Below are 18,618 nucleotides of genomic sequence, written 5' to 3'. Positions count from 1 at the left end.
ATTTAAATGTGGTGCACGCATTGAGACCAGCTCCTATATTTTTAAAGCCTCTCTTTGTGCCTGCATGCATGTGTGTGTTCTCTAAATACTCTACATACATCATCTTATTTAATCCCCACAATCTCTATTTTCCAGATTAGATAGAAAAGTAAGATATGCAACTGTTCATAAATCACATTCCTGGTAACAGGCAGTCTGATTACACTCTGCTGTGTAACCTGTCTGAGCAAAGCCCTGGAATGTGGTTCCCACATTGGAAAAAAGCCAGAGTGGGATGACCTAACATGGAAAATACTCAGGTCAGGAAGGCAGGTGGTCCAGCTTCAGGCTTCATACCACCAATCCCTTACCTGGATCTATTCTTTATACTAACATTTTTAGAATTTCAGAGTTGGATGTAACCTTGGAAATCACGTGGTCTAACTCCATCATTTAAAAATATAAATGAAAAAAAAAAAAAAAAAGACTCTCAGGGAAGGAACTGGCTGGGTCTAAATTACCCAGTCGTAAGAGCAGAAGCATAGACTAGGAGGCTGGAGTACAAGCGCATTTGCCCAGCACAGTATTACACATCTCCTTTTGTCTCCCATCTCCTCTCTCCAATTTTTTTCCTTATAATTTATCTGATGAACACTGCGGTTGTTCTATAACGTGTCTCAATTTGGATTTTATGATTGCATCCCTCTGATGTAGAATACACAGAACTGTACAAAAAAGATCTTCATGACCCAGATAACTACGATGGTGTGATCACTCACCTAGAGCCAGACATCCTAGATTGTGAAGTCAAGTGGGCCTTAGGAAGCATCACTATAAACAAAGCTAGTGGAGGTAATGGAATTCCAGTTGAGCTATTTCAAATCCTAAAAGATGATGCTGTTAAAATGCTGCACTCAATATGGCAGCAAATATGGAAAACTTAGCAATGGCCACAGGACTAGAAAAGGTCAGTTTTCATTTCAATCCCAAAGAAAGGCAATGCAAGAATGTTCAAACTACTGCACAATTGCACTCATCTCACACGCTAGCAAAGTAATGCTCAAAATTCTCCAAGCCAGGCTTCAACAGTACATGAACAGTGAACCTCTAGATGTTCAAGCTGGATTTAGAAAAGGCAGAGGAACCAGAGATCAAATTGCCAACATCCGTTGGATCATCAAAAAAGCTAGAGTGTTACAGAAAAACATTTACTTCTGCTTTATTGACTATGCCAAAGCCTTTGACTGTGTGGATTATAACAAACTGTGGAAAATTCTTAAAATAACGGGAATACCAGACCACCTTACCTACCTCCTGAGAAATCTGTATGCAGGTCAAGAAGCAACAGTTAGAACCGGACATGGAACAACAGACTGGTTTCAAATTGGTAAAGAAGTACATCAAGGCTGTATATTGTCACCCTGTTTATTTAACTTATATGCAGAGTGCATCATGTAAAATGTCAGGTTGGATGAAGCACAAGCTGGAATCAAGATTGCCGGGAGAAATATCAGTAATCTCAGATACACAGATGACACCACCTTTATGGCACAAAGTGAAGAAGAAATAAAGAGCCTCTTGATGAAAGAGAATGAGGGGAGTGAAAAAGTTGGCTTAAAACTCAACATTCAGAAAGCTAAGATTATGGTATCTGGTCCCAGCACTTCATGGCAAATAGATGGGGAAACAATGGAAACAGTGACAGACTTTATTTTTTGGGCTCCAAATCACTGCAGATGGTGACTGAAGCCATGAAATTAAAAGATGCTTACTCATTGGAAGAAAAGCTATGACCAACTTAGACAGTATATTAAAAAGCAGAGACATTACTTTGCTGACAAAGGTTCATCTAGTCAAAGCTATGGTTTTTCCAGTAGTCATGTATGGATGTGAGAGTTGGACTATAAAGAAAGCTGAGCACTGAAGAACTGATGCTTTGGAATTGTGGTGTTGGAGAAGACTCTTGAGAGTCCCTTGGACTGCAAGGAGATCCAACCAGTCTGTCCTAAAGGAAATTAGTCCTGAATATTCATTGGAAGGACTGATGTTGAAGCTGAAATGCCAATACTTTGACTACCTGATGTGAAGAATTGACTCCTTAGAAAAGACCCTGATGCTGAGAAGATTGAAAGCAGGAGGAGAAGGGGATGACATAGGATGAAACAGTTGGATGGCATCACTGATTCCATGGACATGAGTTTGAGCAAGCTCCAGGAGATGTTTATGGACAGGGAAGCCTGGCGTACTGCAGTCCATGGGGTCACAAAGAGTCAGACATGACTGAGCGACTGAACTGGACTGATGTAGCTTAACATGTTCTTAAAATAGTACTTCTAAAATGTGGGAAAAAATGAATATACTGTCATGAAGAAGGAGTAAGTTATTTTTTATTATTTTCTCAACATTTAGATATTAAAGCATGCTATACTTCAAAACTCTTTAAATGAGCTTAATTTACCTAGCTCTAAATGACTTTTGGGTTTATTAAAAATGTCAATTTTATCACAAAATTAGTGACTAAAAATCATTCTATATTGAAAAAAGAGAAAAATAAAATACTTGCAAGAGTCACAATATATGGCTCTTGTTGGTTTTATTACAGAATGAAATGCTCTCTCCAAACACTTCCTGGAAACTCTAGCTATTTATACACAATTTATTTGCTAGCTTTTCTGCACAGCAATGTGTCATCTAGAGGCCTCCCAGAGCCTGTGCAGAGATTTGTGCCTGGCATTCTCTCCCTCCATATCAAAACTAGGCAGAACCAGTAGATTCCGTCTGTCACTAAGCTGTATTACTCTACCTAAATCTATAAGGTTAAGAACAGTATAACTATACTTTGGGAGTCTTTAATCAACCTTTCATCATAAGGTATTCACTGGGGTCTTCAGTAAAGAATAGTTTTACAAATTATATTTTAAAATATCAGTAAAATTAGTTTCAGGAGATTATGTGAAAAACATAAGAAAAATGTTCATTAATTCATAACAACTTTTTCTACACTTAATAGTTGCCTCATAGTCAATTTTTCAGGAGATGGGACTTGTCTTTTACATTATTGTATTTCCTCAGAAATAAGCAGAATAGCACTAGTCCTGAAGTGAAGTGAAAGTCACTCAGTCATGTCTGGCTCTTTTTGAGCCCATGGACTACAGTCCATGGAATTCTCCAGGCCAGAATACTGGAGACGGCAGCCTTCTCCAGGGTATTCTACCAACCCAGGGATCAAACCCAGGTCTCCCACATTGCAGGTGGATTCTTTACCAGCTGCACCACCAGGGATCCTACTAGATACTCAATAAATGTTTGTTGAACTTATGACCCTATACAATTATGGGAGACCTCAGCATTAATATTGATTTGGCCGCTAAATATTTCTTTCCCCTCATTGTGTTCAGCACTGTTCTGGGCAATGGATGATAATTCAAAGCCATGCCCAGGTTTTTCCTACTTTTAACAATTGTTTAGACTATACATTAATGAATATGCTGTGTAATCCTTAAACCTAAAGAATAGGAAAGTGAGTAGCAGCCAGGATAAACTTACGGGAAAAAAAAACCCACAATGGAATTTTACTAGAGGAAGAACAGAGGTATTTTTTTGTAGGAGAGTTGAAACCCACAGGGTCTTCCATGGCAGTGTCCAGGTCTTATTCATACTCCTGTTCCCAGCTGCTGGCAAAGTACTTGCTACATGTTTGGTGTAACCAACAGTAACAGCAGCGAACATCTATTAGGTGCTTCTCCTGAGCTAGGGAGGCCCTGTTCTAAGCACTTTACTTGCATTATTTTCTGGATTTAAAGGAAGAGTATGAACTCTAGAGCCAGATTGCCTAGATTCAGATCTGGCCTCTGCCACTTAATAGCTATAATATTGGTGGAAATTACTGACCTTCTCTGTGGTTTAGTTTCCTCAAATATAAAAGAGGATAGTATTAGTACCTACTTTATCAGATGGGAGGGCTTCCCTGGTAGCTCAGTTGGTAAATAATCCACCTGCAATGCAGAAGACCCAAGTTCGATTCCTGGGTTGGGAAGATCCCCTGGAGAAGGGAATGGCTACCCACTCCAGTACTCTGGCCTGGGGAATTCCATGCACTGTGTAGTCCATGGGCTTGCAAAAAGTCGGACATGACTGAGCGACTTTCACTTTATCAGACGGTTGTGAGGAATATAAGAATCAGGTTTTGCTAAGCCCTTAGAACAGCTTCTGGCACATGGCAAGAGCAATTTAATGTTAGTTGCTCAGTTGTGTCCAGCTCTTTGCAACTCCATGGACCGGGGCTCCCCAGGCTCCTCACTCCATGGGATTCTCCAGGCAAGAATCCTGGAGTGGATAGCCATTCCCTGCTTCAGGTGATCTTCCTGACCCAGGGATTGAACCGGGGTCACCTGCATTGCAGGCAGATTCTTTACGTCTGAGCCACCAGGGAAGCCCAAGAGTTGTTTAAGTAGCAGCTAGTATTAGCTCGTTTACTCATCATGACCTTATGAAGTGAACTGAAGTGAAATCAAAGTCGCTGAGTCATGTCTGACTCTTTGCAACCCCATGGACTATACAGTCCATGGAATTCTCCAGGCCAGAACACTGGAGTGGGTAGTCTTTCCCTTCTCCAGGGGATCTTCTCAACCCAGGAATCGAAGGCAGGTTTCCTGCATTGCAGGTGGATTCTTTACCGGCTGAGCCACAAGGGAAGCCCCATGACCTTATGAGGTAGGACTAATTAGCCCAGCCCCATCCTGGAAACAGGACTTTGAGCAACTGGCACAGGCAACTTCCTCGTTTATGCACCTGGCATGTGGCTGAGTGCCTGGCTGAGCTCTCACTCTTGCCATCAACTGCCTTTCACGGAGCCCGAGGCCCTCTACCTGTCACGAGCAGTGTCCTAGCAGTAGAGTGATGACCTGACGTTTGTGTTCCCTATAGCTTCACACTGAGAAGTGTCAGAATTTCAGCTTGGTAGGTTATTGTCTTAGGAGAAAATACATCAATAGCAGGAGGAAGAAGGGAGTGAGAGGGAAGATTTTTTTTCCCTTTGTATTCAAAGATTTCAGATCTGCCTGGAAGAATGGAGCTCCTTATTTACCATACCTTGTTCAACTCTTTTTCATGATCTGGTTGATCTGGGGTCACTGAAAATAGCTCTTTCCTTTTTTTTTCTGTTTCTTTAATAGACGGTGAATAAGATGATTCAAGTCTACAAATTAAAATGAATAAAAGTTAAACTTGATAAATTGTTATGATTACATTGTTAATTTAGGCCATAGTAGGCTGCAGAGACAGATTATTAATCTGCTGGAGACATTTCTAGTTACACACATGAAAAGTTCTAATACATTCAGGTCCCATAAGTATTTACATATTTAACTGAGTGCAAATAATAGTGTTAGTGAAAATAAAACACAGTAATTAATATGGAATTTCAATTATACATTAAAAATTGGCTGAATACTCAATTTGCACATGTAGATAAGATTTTTGGATAAGAAGAAAACGATTGTTTCATATAATAAAATAGCTTGGGAGCCAGTTTAAAAAAGGAAATACACCTGACCTGCTTCTACATTGTGGAAAGGAACTATGTCAGGATATGTCCAAGGGGAGCAACTACTCCATAAAAGTGATCCAAAATGATTAAATCTGACAGCCTGCCCAGAGAAAGCTCAAATAGTCTATTCTTCAGCTGCTCAATTTATAAAATGGAATAGCAACCACATATGGGCACTAGACAGAGAAGGCAATGGCACCCCACTCCAGTGCTCCTGCCTGGAAAACCCCATGGATGGAGGAGCCTGGTGGGCTGCAGTCCATGGGGTCGCTCAGGGTCGGACACAACTGAGTGACTTCACTTTCACTTTTCACTTTCATTCATTGGAGAAGGAAATGGCAACCCACTCCAGTGTTCGTGCCTGGAGAATCCCAGAGACAGGGGAGCCTCATGGGCTGCCATCTATGGGGTCACACAGAGTTGGACACGACTGAAGTGATGCAGCAGCAGCAGCAGCATGGGCACCAGAGAGGAAAGGCAGGAACTAGTATGAAAAGTACAATTTCCACAGGAAATTTGGAGAACTAGAAACAGGTAATGTTCACTTCCACATCAGGGAGATTGGTAAAATAAAAAATCGTTGAAACATGAAAAATAAAGATAACCATGCTGCCAAAGAACTAAACAGACATTTCTCCAAAGAAGACATGCAGATGGCTAACAAACACATGAAAAGATGCTCATCATCACTCATTATCAGAGAAGTGCAAATCAAAAGCACAATGAGGTACCAACCATCTCACGCTGGTCAGAATAGCTGCTATCAAAAAGTCTACAAACAATAAACGCTGGAGAGGGTGCGGAGGAAAAGGAACCCTCTTACACTGTTGGTGGGAATGCAAACTAGTACAGCCACTATGGAGAACAGTGTGGAGATTCCTTAAAAAATTGGAAATAGAACTGCCATATGACCCAGCAATCCCACTGCTGGGCATACACACCGAGGAAACCAGAATTGAAAGAGACATGTGTACGCCAATGTTCACTGCAACATTGTTTACAATAGCCAGGACATGGAAGCAACCTAGATGTCCATTGGCAGATGAATGGATAAGAAAGCTGTGCTACATATACACAATGGAATATTACTCAGCCATTAAAAAGAATGCATTTGAATCAAGTTCTGATGAGGTGGAGGAAACTGGAGCCTATTATACAGAGTGAAATAAGTTAGAAAGAAAAACACCAATGCAGTATACTAACGCATATACATGGAATTTAGAAATATGGTAACGATAACCCTGTATGTGAGACAGCAAAAGACACACAGATGTACAGAACAGTCTCTTGGAATCTGTGGGAGAAGGCGAGGGTGGGATGATTTGAGAGGGTAGTGTTGAAATGTGTATATTATCATATGTGAAGCAGATCACCGGTCCAGGTTCGATGCGTGAGACAGGGTGCTCAGGGCTGGTGCACTGGGATGACCCTGATGGATGGAATGGGGAGGGAGGTGGGAGTGGGGTTCTGGATGGGGAACACATGTACACCTGTGATTGATTCATGTCAATGTTTGGCAAAAACCAATGCAATATTGTAAAGTAATTAGCCTCCAATTAAAATAAATTAATTAATTTAAAAAAACTTTAAAAAAAATAAAGATAACCATGCAAGAAACACAGCATGCTTTCCACTATTGCTGGGCTAACCTGATAGTGTCTGGGGTTTTGAGGAATGTACCTACCTGTAACTGAGCATGATTTTACATTTCCAAACAGCTTTTAAAATAGTTCCACAAATCAGAAACTTAAGCCACACATACAAACAAAACAAAATCTGAGAGATGAGAGAAATAACTAATGAAAAGATGGAAAATAAAGGGCTCTTTTAAAATGTATAAATTATACATGTATCCATTCTCCCCTGTACTCCTCTCCCATTCAGGCAGAGTTCCCTGTCCTATACAGTAGGATCTCGTTGGCTATCCATTTTAATATAGCAGAGTGTATATGGATACATGTTTATGTATGGCTGAGTCCCTTTCCTGTCCACCTGAAACTATCACAATATTGTTAACTGGCTATACTCCGATATAAAACAAAAAGTTAAAAAAATAAAAGGTATAAATTAATAGTGATATCCTTGAGGTGCATGTGTCTGGACTGGACTACTTTTTTTGGTCATCAAATATACATATTAACTCTGTAGAAAACATAGTTTATCAGAGCATATATACTGCGATAAGATGTCATCTAGGGAAAACCACTGTCAGCATTTTTGTGTATACTGTCTTTTTGTCTATGCATATGTGTATAAACACATGTTTCCCATACAATTAGCATGTACTGTACACACTGCTTTTCAGGCCCCTTTTGTTTCCCCTCAGTAATATATTGTGAGCATTTTATCCAGTATTCTAAAACATTATTTTAGGATCAATCTTAAATTTGTCTTCTTTGCTATGATTTTAAAATGGTGAAAAATGAAATTTCCTATTGTTAATTCTTTCCAAGCAATTCAGGGAGTGGAATGCTGAACTGAATGGTAAAAACCTCATAATGATCTTATAAATTTCAGTGAGTGAGTGGAATAAACATCAAGCTTTAATGTGGACAAGTTCAAGAAGAAAATAATAATCATGTTAACATAAAGACACAAAGGAACTATCATTTATCATGTAAGAAAGGAATGTAGGAATTATTTTTAATAACTCTCAGAACATGTCATCCCAAGATGCTTCTATAAGTAAAGAAAAGAAAAAGCTAACAAAATCTTGGCATTAATGAGAAAAGTTTTGAAAATAAATAAAAACACTACAAGGCTACTGTGATAAAACTATTGTGTGTTTACACTCAGTAGCCTTGGCTGCTTCACCCTAATACAACTGTAAAAAACAAACAGAATTCAAACAAAAAAAAAAAACGATAAAGAGGACAGAATCATGTTCAAATGAACACAAACTAAAAGGATTAGAAATTTTCAATGGGAAAGATGAAGGCTGAGAAGACTATGCCCGAAGTCTAAAATACAACAGAAGCTGTGAAAAGTTAAATACCTATTTTTCATCGAATCTCAGAATACTAGAACTGAAGACTATCCTCCAAATGAGAAGGCTGTAATTTGGAGACCAAAATATATACCAGCTTAAATAGAAAATGTAAGCAGGCATAACAGAAGAGTTGTATTGGCCAAATATGCAAATAACTGTAAGATTTTAGATTAAATCATATATTCAAGGAAAGTTGGCCATGTCTGGAATTAAAAATTGACTGTGTGAGATACAGCTCCAGAGAAAATACCTATAATGCTCTTCATAAACCAAAGCTATACATGGGCTGAATGGTTTGCTATTCTTGGAAATTTCTTATGTTTATAGGAAATTTCTTAGGCATATACATTCCATATGTGAAGACATTTTTCACCAACTCACCACACCGGAACAGTGTCTTGCACATAATATATTTCCAGTGGATTTATTAATGATCAGTGGTGATGACATATAGCTTGTATATCTGACCACTCTAAAGCTCGTACTGGCTAATAGGCATTCTACCACTCTTGGTTAGATGGACAAGAGGTTACTCTGGGGAATATTAATTTGCCATTTGAAGACCTCAAAGGAATGCTAGCAGGTCCTACAGCTTTGAAAAAATAATGCTTCCCTTGGTGGCTCAGATAGTAAAGAACCTGCCTGCAGTGCAGGAGACCCCAGTTCGATCCCTGGGTCAGGGAGATCCCCTGGAGGAGGGCATAGTAACCCACACCAGTACTCTTGCCTGGAGAATCCCATGGTCAGAGGAGCATGGTGGGCTACAGTCTATGGGGTCACAAGGAGTTAGACATGACTGAGCAACTAACACTTTAAAACAATGTAATCATCTTTCAATAAATATCCATCATCTTTTGGCCATTCAGTTTCTAAAGTCCTATCACTGATCTGGCATTAGCCTTCAGATGTGAGAAGGACTCAAGGTCTACTGAGAATTGGAACAGCAGGGAATAGTTAGAACAGTCTTATTCACAAATATAGACATTTAATAATCCTCAGCAGTGCCATTTCCTTTGTGGTTATATGCTACACAATTCCTGACTTTAAAAGAGGATAAAACATCTGCCCTAACAAAACTCTTAATGGAACTGACAAGGTGATGAGTTTGGAGGCCAAAATAAATAAAACATTTATGAGTGAAAAGTTGACGCTTAAGACCATCAACATAAAAACATTTGAAAAACATGTAGTAAATCTTATTTATAAACACTGATTGTTTATAGTATAGAGCTAATATTTAATTATATGAAGACCTACAAGACCTTTTAGAACTAACACCCAAAAAAGATGTCCTTTTCATTATAGGGGACTGGAATGCAAAAGTAGGAAGTCAAGAAACACCTGAAGTAACAGGCAAATTTGGCCTTGGAATACGGAATGAAGCAGGGCAAAGACTAATAGAGTTTTGCCAAGAAAATGCACTGGTCATAGCAAACACCCTCTTCCAACAACACAAGAGAAGACTCTACACATGGACATCACCAGATGGTCAACACCGAAATCAGATTGATTATATTCTTTGCAGCCAAAGATGGAGAAGCTCTATACAGTCAACAAAAACAAGACCAGGAACTGACTGTGGCTCAGATCATGAACTCCTTATTACCAAATTCAGACTTACATTGAAGAAAGTAGGGAAAACCACTAGACCATTCAGTTATGACCTAAATCAAATCCCTTATGATTATACAGTGGAAGTAAGAAATAGATTTAAGGGCCTAGATCTGATAGATAGAGTGCCTGATGAACTATGGAATGAGGTTTGTGATACTGTACAGGAGACAGGGATCAAGACCATCCCCATGGAAAAGAAATGCAAAAAAGCAAAATGGCTGCCTGGGGAGGCCTTACAAATAGCTGTGAAAAGAAGAGAAGTGAAAAGCAAAGGAGAAAAGGAAAGATACAAGCATCTGAATGCAGAGTTCCAAAGAATAGCAAGAAGAGATAAGAAAGCCTTCTTCAGCGATCAATGCAAAGAAATAGAGGAAAACAACAGAATGGGAAAGACTAGAGATCTCTTCAAGAAAATTAGAGCTAACAAGGGAACATTTCATGCAAAGATGGGCTCGATAAAGGACAGAAATGGTATGGACCTAACGGAAGGAGAAGATATTAAGAAGAGATGGCAAGAATACACAGAAGAACTGTACAAAAAAGATCTTCACGACCCAGATAATCACGATGGTGTGATCACTCACCTAGAGCCAGACATCCTGGAATGTGAAGTCAAGTGGGCCTTAGAAAGCCTCACTATGAACAAAGCTAGTGGAGGTGATGGAATTCCAATGGAGCTATTTCAAATCCTGAAAGATGATGCTGTGAAAGTGCTGCACTCAATATGCTAGAACTTGGGAAAACTCAGTAGTGGCCAAAGGACTGGAAAAGGTCAGTTTTCATTCCAATCCCAAAGAAAGGCAATGACAAAGAATGCTCAAACTACCACACAATTGCACTCATCTCACATGCTAGTAAAGTAATGCTCAAAATCCTCCTAGCCAGGCTTCAGTAATACGTGAACCGTGAACTTCCTGATGTTCAAGCTGGTTTTAGAAAAGGCAGAGGAACCAGAGATCAAATTGCCAACATCCCCTGGATCATGGAAAAAGCAAGAGAGTTCCAGAAAAAACATCTATTTCTGCTTTATTGACTATGCCAAAGACTTTGACTGTGTGGATCACAATAAACTGTGGAAAATTCTGAAAGAGATGGGAGTACCAGACCACCCGACCTGCCTCTTGAGAAATCTGTATGCAGGTCAGGAAGCAACAGTTAGAACTGGACATGGGACAACAGACTGGTTCCAAATAGGAAAAGGAGTATGTCAAGGCTGTATATTTTCACCCTGTTTAACTTATATGCAGAGTACATCATGAGAAACGCTGGACTGGAAGAAACACAAGCTGGAATCAAGATTGCCGGGAGAAATATCAATCACCTCAGATATGCAGATGACACCACCCTTACGGCAGAAAGTGAAGAGGAACTCAAAAGCCTCTTGATGAAAGTGAAAGTGGAGAGTGAAAAAGATGGTTTAAAGCTCAACATTCAGAAAACAAAGATCATGGCATCCGGTCCCATCACTTCATGGGAAATAGATGGGGAAACAGTGGAAACAGTGTCAGACTTTATTTTTTAGGGCTCCAAAATCACTGCAGATGGTGATTGCAGCCATGAAATTAAAAGACACTTACTCCTTGGAAGGAAAGTTATGACTAACCTAAATAGCATATTCAAAAGCAGAGACATTACTTTGCCAACAAAGGTCCGTCTAGTCAAGGCTATGGTTTTTCCAGAGGTCATGTATGGATGTGAGAGTTGGACTGTGAAGAAGGCTGAGCGCCGAAGAATTGATGCTTTTGAACTGTGGTGTTGGAGAAGACTCGAGAGTCCCTTGGACTGCAAGAAGATCCAACCAGTCCATTCTGAAGGAGATCAGCCCTGGAATTTCTTTGGAGGGAATGATGTTGAAGCTGAAACTCTAGTACTTTGGCCACCTTATGGGAAGAGTTGACTCATTGGAAAAGACTCTGAGGCTGGGAGGGATTGGGGGCAGGAGGAGAAGGGGACGACAGAGGATGAGATGGCTGGATGGCATTACTGATTTGATGGACGTGAGTCTCAGTGAACTCCGGGAGTTGGTGATGGACAGGGAGGCCTGGCATGCTGCGATTCATGGGGTCGCAAAGAGTCGGACACGACAGAGTGACTGAACTGAACTGAACTGATACTATTGTTCATACAATATTCTGAAGAATAAATGTTCTAAGAAAGTCTTTGACTTCATAAGTATCCATAATATCAGAACATGCTATAATATTCCAGGTAAGTAAAGACATAGATTTTGAAGATAAAATAATCACTACCTTTATTTTTAATATCTAATAATACCTTATAATTAATAGCATAACAATACAAAACAGACTTTTAATTCCAATTTCAAACATAAAACTCTTAAAAATATTTAAGCATCATGTTTTGAACAGTTCTTCTCAGGTTGCTGAATATAAAAATACCTTTTCTTATTTTCTTGAGTACTTTGGGACTCTCCTAGTTTTAACAGTTCTCTGTGCAACTGCAATCGTTCCATTTCTATAATTCTCAAGAGATCATCACGTGACTGTAACTCACTTTTCACTTCTGAGAGTCCTGCTTCCATGGCCTAAATAAAAACATCAAAATTTTTCAATGCTCACATTTGGATATCATGATGTATGCAATACATTTTAAAATATTTAATATATATGAAGCATCCTAATTTCAAATGACCTGATACCTAGTCCTTTGCTGGCTTAGCTTTACAGAATTTCATTCATTTATTCAACAAATACTTACTGAACTCTTAACTCTGCTCAGCCCTGAGGATACAGACACAGGATCTGTCCTCACAAGCTCACAGTCTAGTAATAAAGACAAAGAATCATCCACATATGGCCATACTACATGAAAGAGGGAAACATAAAAGCATGAGTACCAATGCCTAAAATTTGGATTAATGCAAATAATTGCGAATGGCCAAGAAAAACCTAATTTCAAAGCTGGCCAACAACGTGAATTATAAACTGTGGTTTATGGTTCCTTTATTGCCCAACAGTAGCCCTACTTTAGCTGGTAACTAGAAACACCAGCAATCCTGTGAGCCCCATGTTTCATTTGGATAATAGCAGAGGCCTGAGCAAGTTTAGAAGCTGTTGGGAAGGATCCAGTGGGACAGAGAAGGGCTAACACTGATGCTGTCAGGGTCCAGAGAAGGTGGGTGAGGTGGGTCCCAAAGCACAAGTGAAAGAGTGGCCTAAAGGAGAAGAGAGTCCCGCTGCCCTTTCAACAGGAAGGAAGGGAGGAAGATGGACTGGAGACACACGCATTTGGAAGGAGGGGTAGGAGAGCGGACATCTGTTGGCTTGTATTTTCCTTGTGAAGGACAAAGGCAATGCCAGTGGAAGGAGAGGTGGAAGTGGGCCTTGAAAAGGGAATTTCTGAGAGTGGAGAAGGTTCGAGATGGCCTGCAGTGAATCAGTCATCAAATCTACTGCCATTTTTCAGTTCAGTTTAGTTTAGTAGCTCAGTTGTGTCTGACTCTTTGGGACCCCATGAATCACAGCACGCCAGGCCTCCCTGTCCATCGCCAACTCCAGGAGTTTACTCAAACTCATGTCCATCGAGTCAGTGATGCCATCCAGACATCTCATCCTCTGTCGTCCCCTTCTCCTCCTGCCCCCAATCCCTCCAAACATCAGAGTCTTTTCCAATGAGTCAACTCTGTGCATCAGGTGGCCAAAGCACTGGAGTTTCAGTGTCAACATCAGTCCTTCCAATGAACACACAGGACTGATTTCTTTTAGGATGGACTGGTTGGATCTCCTTGCAGTCCAAGGGACTCTCAAGAGTCTTCTCCAACACCACAGTTCAAAAGCACCAATTTTTCGGCACTCAGCTTTCTTTATAGTCCAGCTCTCACATCCATACATGACCACAGGAAAAACCATAGCCTTGACTAGACGGACCTTTGTTCGCAAAGTAATATCTCTGCTTTTCAATATGCTATCTAGGTTGGTCATAACTTTCCTTCAAAGGAGTAAGTGTCTTTTAATTTCATGGCTACAATCACCATCTGCAGTGATTTTGGAGCCCTAAAAAATAGTCTGACACTGTTTCCACTGTTTCCCCATCTATTTCCCATGAAGTGATGGGACCAGATGCCATGATCTTAGTTTTCTGAACATTGAGCTTTAAGCCAACTTCTTCATTCTCCTCTTTCACTTTCATCAAGAGGCTTTTTAGTTCTTCTTCACTTTCTGCCATAAGGGTGGTGTCATCTGAATATCTGAGGTTATTCATAGTTCTCCCAGCAATCTTGATTCTAGCTTGTGCTTCTTCCAGCCCAGCGTTTCTCATGATGTACTCTGCATATAAGTTAAATAAGCAGGGTGACAATACACAGCCTTGATGTACTCCTTTTCCTATTTGGAACCAGTCTGTTGTTCCATGTCCAGTTCTAACTGTTGCTTCCTGACCTGCATACAGGTTTCTCAAGAGTCAGGTCAGGTGGTCTGGTATTCCCATCTCTTTCAGAATTTTCCACAGTTTATTGTGATCCACACAGTCAAAGGCTTTGGCATAGTCAATAAAGCATAAATAGATGTTTTTCTGGAACTCTCTTGATTTTTCCGTGATCCAGCAGATGTTGTCAATTTGATCTCTGGTTCCTCTGCTTTTTCTAAAACCAGCTTGAATATCTGGAAGTTCACGGTTCACGTATTGCTGAAGCCTGGCTTTTTTGAGCATTACTTTACTAGCGTGTGAGATGAGTGCAATTGTGCAGTAGTTTGAGCATTCTTTGGCATTGCCTTTCTTTGGGATTGGAATGAAAACTGACCTTTTCCAGTCCTGTGGCCACTGCTGAGTTTTCCAAATTGGCTGGCATATTGGGTGCAGCACTTTCACAGCATCATCTTTCAGGATTTGAAATAGCTCAACTGGAATTCCATCATCTCCACTAGCTTTATTCGTAGTGATGCTTCCTAAGGCCCACTTGACTTCACATTCCAGGATGTCTAGCTCTAGGTCAGTGATCACACTATCATGATTATCTGGGTCATGAAGATCTTTTTTGTACAGTTCTTCTGTGTATTTTTGCCACCTCTTCTTAATATCTTCTGCTTCTGTTAGGTCCCTACCATTTCTGTCCTTTATTGAGCCCATCTTTGCATGAAATGTTCCCTTGTTATCTCTAATTTTCTTGAAGAGATCTCTAGTCTTTCCCATTCTGTTGTTTTCCTCTATTTCTTTGCATTGATCGCTGAGGAAGGTTTTCTTATCTCTTCTTGCTATTCTTTGGAACTCTGCATTCAGATGCTTATATCTTTCCTTTTCTCCTTTGCTTTTCGCTTCTCTTCTTTTCACAGCTATTTATAAGGCCTCCCCACGCAGCCATTTTGCTTTTTTGCATCTTTTCCATGGGGATGGTCTTGATCCCTGTCTCCTGTACAATGTCACGAACCTCCGTCCATAGTTCATCAGGCACTCTATCATATCTAATCCCTTAAATCTACTTCTCACTTCCACTGTATAATCATAAGGGATTTGATTCAGGTCATACCTGAATGCTGTAGTGGGTTTCCTTACTTTCTTCAATTTAAGTCTGAATTTGGCAATAAGTTCATGATCTGAGCCAGTCTGCTCCCGGTCTTCTTTTTGCTGACTGTATAGAGCTTCTCCATCTTTGGCTGCAAAGAATATAATCAATCTGATTTCAGTGTTGACCATCTGGTAATGGTCAACAATTGTAAAAATTTCCATTTTTACAGATGAGCAAATTGAGGGCCAGGGTTGGCCCAAAGTTACACAGCTCATAAGTGGCAGATTCTGCAATGGAAAAATTCAAATCTTTTGTCTACTAGTCTAGGTAGAACATTTAAGACTCAAAAATAATTTTTTCATGAAAAATAAGTAAAACAAACCTGCAGTTTATTGGTAAAGATGAGGGCAGGGCTGCTCTTAGGGCACTGCTAATAAAGACATTTACTCCTTGGAAGGAAAGTTATGACCAACCTAGACAGCATATTGAAAAGCAGAGACATTACTTTGGTAACAAAGGTCCGTCTAGTCAAGGCTATGGTTTTTCCTGTGGTCATGTATGGATGTGAGAGTTGGACTATAAAGAAAGCTGAGTGCCAAAGAATTGATGCTTTTGAACTGTGGTGTTGGAGAAGACTCTTGAGAGTCCCTTGGACTGCAAGGAGATCCAACCAGTCCATCACAAAGGAGATCAGTCCTGTGTTCACTGGAGGGACTGATGTTGAAGCTGAAACTCCAATACTTTGGCCCCCTGGTGCTAAGAACTGACTCATCTGAAAAGACCCTGATGTTGGGAAAGATTGAGGGCAGGAGGAGAAGGGGACGACACAGGATGAGATGGCTGGATGGCATCACCGACTCAATGGACATGGATCTGGGTGGACCCAGACTCATGGATCTGGGAGTTGGTGATGGACAGGGAGGCCTGGCATGCTGCAGTTCATGGGGTTGCAAAGAGTTGGAGATAACTGAGCAACTGAACTAAACTGAATAAAGACCATAAACAACACTATTGATATTTTCAAAAAGTCATTTAATAATTCTTTATACATCAATAACATTCATTCAAATATAATCGATATATCATAATATTCACCCTTAAAGTGTAGAGTTCAGTGGATTTGAGCATATTCACAAAGCTGTGCAAGTATCACCACGATTTAATTCCAGAGTATTTCCATCACAAACCCATCAGCAGCCACGCCTCATTTTCCCTTCCTTCTCAGCCCGGGAAACCACTAATGTATGTTTTGTCTCTACGGAATTACCTATTCTGCACAATTCAGACAAATAGAATCATACAATATGCGGCTTTCAAGGTTCATCCATGTTGCAGCATGTAAAGTACTTCATTCCTTTTTATTGGCTAATAATACTTAACTGTATAGATATACCATTTTGTTTGTTCCTAAGTTGATAGACAATTGGATATTTTATCTTTTTAGCTATTATGAAAAATGCTGTTATGAAATTTATGTATAAGCTTTCATATGGATATGTTTTATTAATTCTTATCCAAAATTTCACAGCTTAGAATTATAATTGTATAGACAGTATAGGACATATAAGGTCCCATATAAACAGTTTTTTTAACCAAAGTCTTAAATATAATATATTGTTTTCCAGGAGACCTAAAGATATTACTAGCCCCAGATATTCCTAGCTTATTTGGAAATAAGTAGGAAAATATATTCAAATAGATGATTTAATAAAGTTCCTATCTCAAACAGTGCAGATTTTTCAGATGAGATACAATTCCAAAATAAACAAAAGAAATATGAAATAAGAGATTAGCAAATAGACAAATTTTAGGCCTTAGGAAGCATCACTACGAACAAAGCTAGTGGAGGTGACAGAATTTCAGTTGAGCTATTTCAAATCCTGCAAGATGATGCTGTGAAAGTGCTGCACTCAATATGCCAGCAAATTTGGAAAACTCGGCAGTGGCCACAGGACTGGAAAAGGTCGGTTTTCATTCCAATCCCAAAGAAAGGCAATGCCAAAGAATGCTCAAACTACTGCACAATTGCACTCATCTCACACGCTAGTAAAGTAATGCTCAAAATTCTCCAAGCCAGGCTTCAGCTGTGGTTATTTAACCGTGAACTTCCAGATGTTCAAGCTGGTTTTAGAAAAGGTAGAGGAACCAGATATCAAATTGCCAACATCCACTGGATCATGGAAAAAGCAAGAGAGTTCCAGAAAAATATCTATTTCTGCTTTGTTGACTATGCCAAAGCCTTTGACTGTGTGGATCACAATAAACCGTGGAAAATTATGAAAGAGATGGGAATACCAGAATACCTGACCTGACTCTTGAGAAACCTGTATGCAGGTCAGGAAGCAACAGTTAGAACTGGACATGGAACAACAGACTGGTTCCAAATAGGAAAAAGAGTACGTCAAGGCTATATATTGTCCGCCTGCTTATTTAACTTATATGCAGAGTACATCATGAGAAACGCTGGGCTGGAGGAAGCACAAGCTAGAATCAAGATTGCCAGGAGAAATATCAGTAACCTCACATGTGCAGATGACACCACCCTTATGGCAGAAAGTGAAGAAGAACTAAAAAGCTTCTTGATAAAAGTTAAAGAGGAGTGTGAAAAAGATGGCTTAAAGCTCAACATTCAGAAAACTAAGATCATGGCATCCGGTCCCATCACTTCATGGGAAATAGATGGGGAAACAGTGGAAACAGTGTCAGACTTTATTTTTTTGGGCTCCAAAATCACTGCAGATGGTGACTGCAGCCATGAAATTAAAAGACGCTTACTCTTTGGAAGGAAAGTTATGACCAACCTAGAGAGCATATTAAAAAGCAGAGACATTACTTTGCCAACAAAGGTCCGTCTAGTTAAGGCTATGGTTTTTCCAGTGGTCATGTATGGATGTGAGAGCTGGACTATAAAGAAAGCTGAGTGCCGAAAAATTGGTGCTTTTGAACTGTGGTGTTGGAGAAGACTCTTGAGAGTCCCTTGAGACTGCACGGAGATCCAACCAGTCCATCTTAAAGGAGATCAGTCCT

The 18,618-nt window shown here is 39.9% G+C and overlaps 1 protein-coding gene across 15 annotated transcripts in view; it reads right to left on the bottom strand.

Moving 5' to 3' along the window:
- The window catches only part of DEUP1 (deuterosome assembly protein 1), a 143,732-nt gene that overhangs the window by 63,380 nt on the left and 61,734 nt on the right, over positions 1-18,618 (bottom strand). For all 15 annotated transcript variants that reach the window (XM_086383230.1, XM_086383229.1, XM_086383239.1 and 12 more), the window contains 2 exons: positions 12,530-12,675; positions 5,071-5,176 (listed from right to left, as the gene is read on the bottom strand). In XM_086383230.1, the coding sequence (XP_086239356.1) occupies positions 5,071-5,176; positions 12,530-12,675 (252 nt within the window). The remainder of the gene's footprint in view (positions 1-5,070; positions 5,177-12,529; positions 12,676-18,618) is intronic.

The sequence above is a fragment of the Bos grunniens genome, chromosome 29 (assembly GCF_055505025.1).
Source record: "Bos grunniens cultivar Pamir isolate PY7600 chromosome 29, Bosgru_T2T1.0, whole genome shotgun sequence".
Taxonomy (NCBI): domain Eukaryota; kingdom Metazoa; phylum Chordata; class Mammalia; order Artiodactyla; family Bovidae; genus Bos; species Bos grunniens.
The sequence above is the reverse complement of the archived record's forward strand: the minus strand, read 5'-3'. Positions and strand labels throughout refer to the sequence as shown.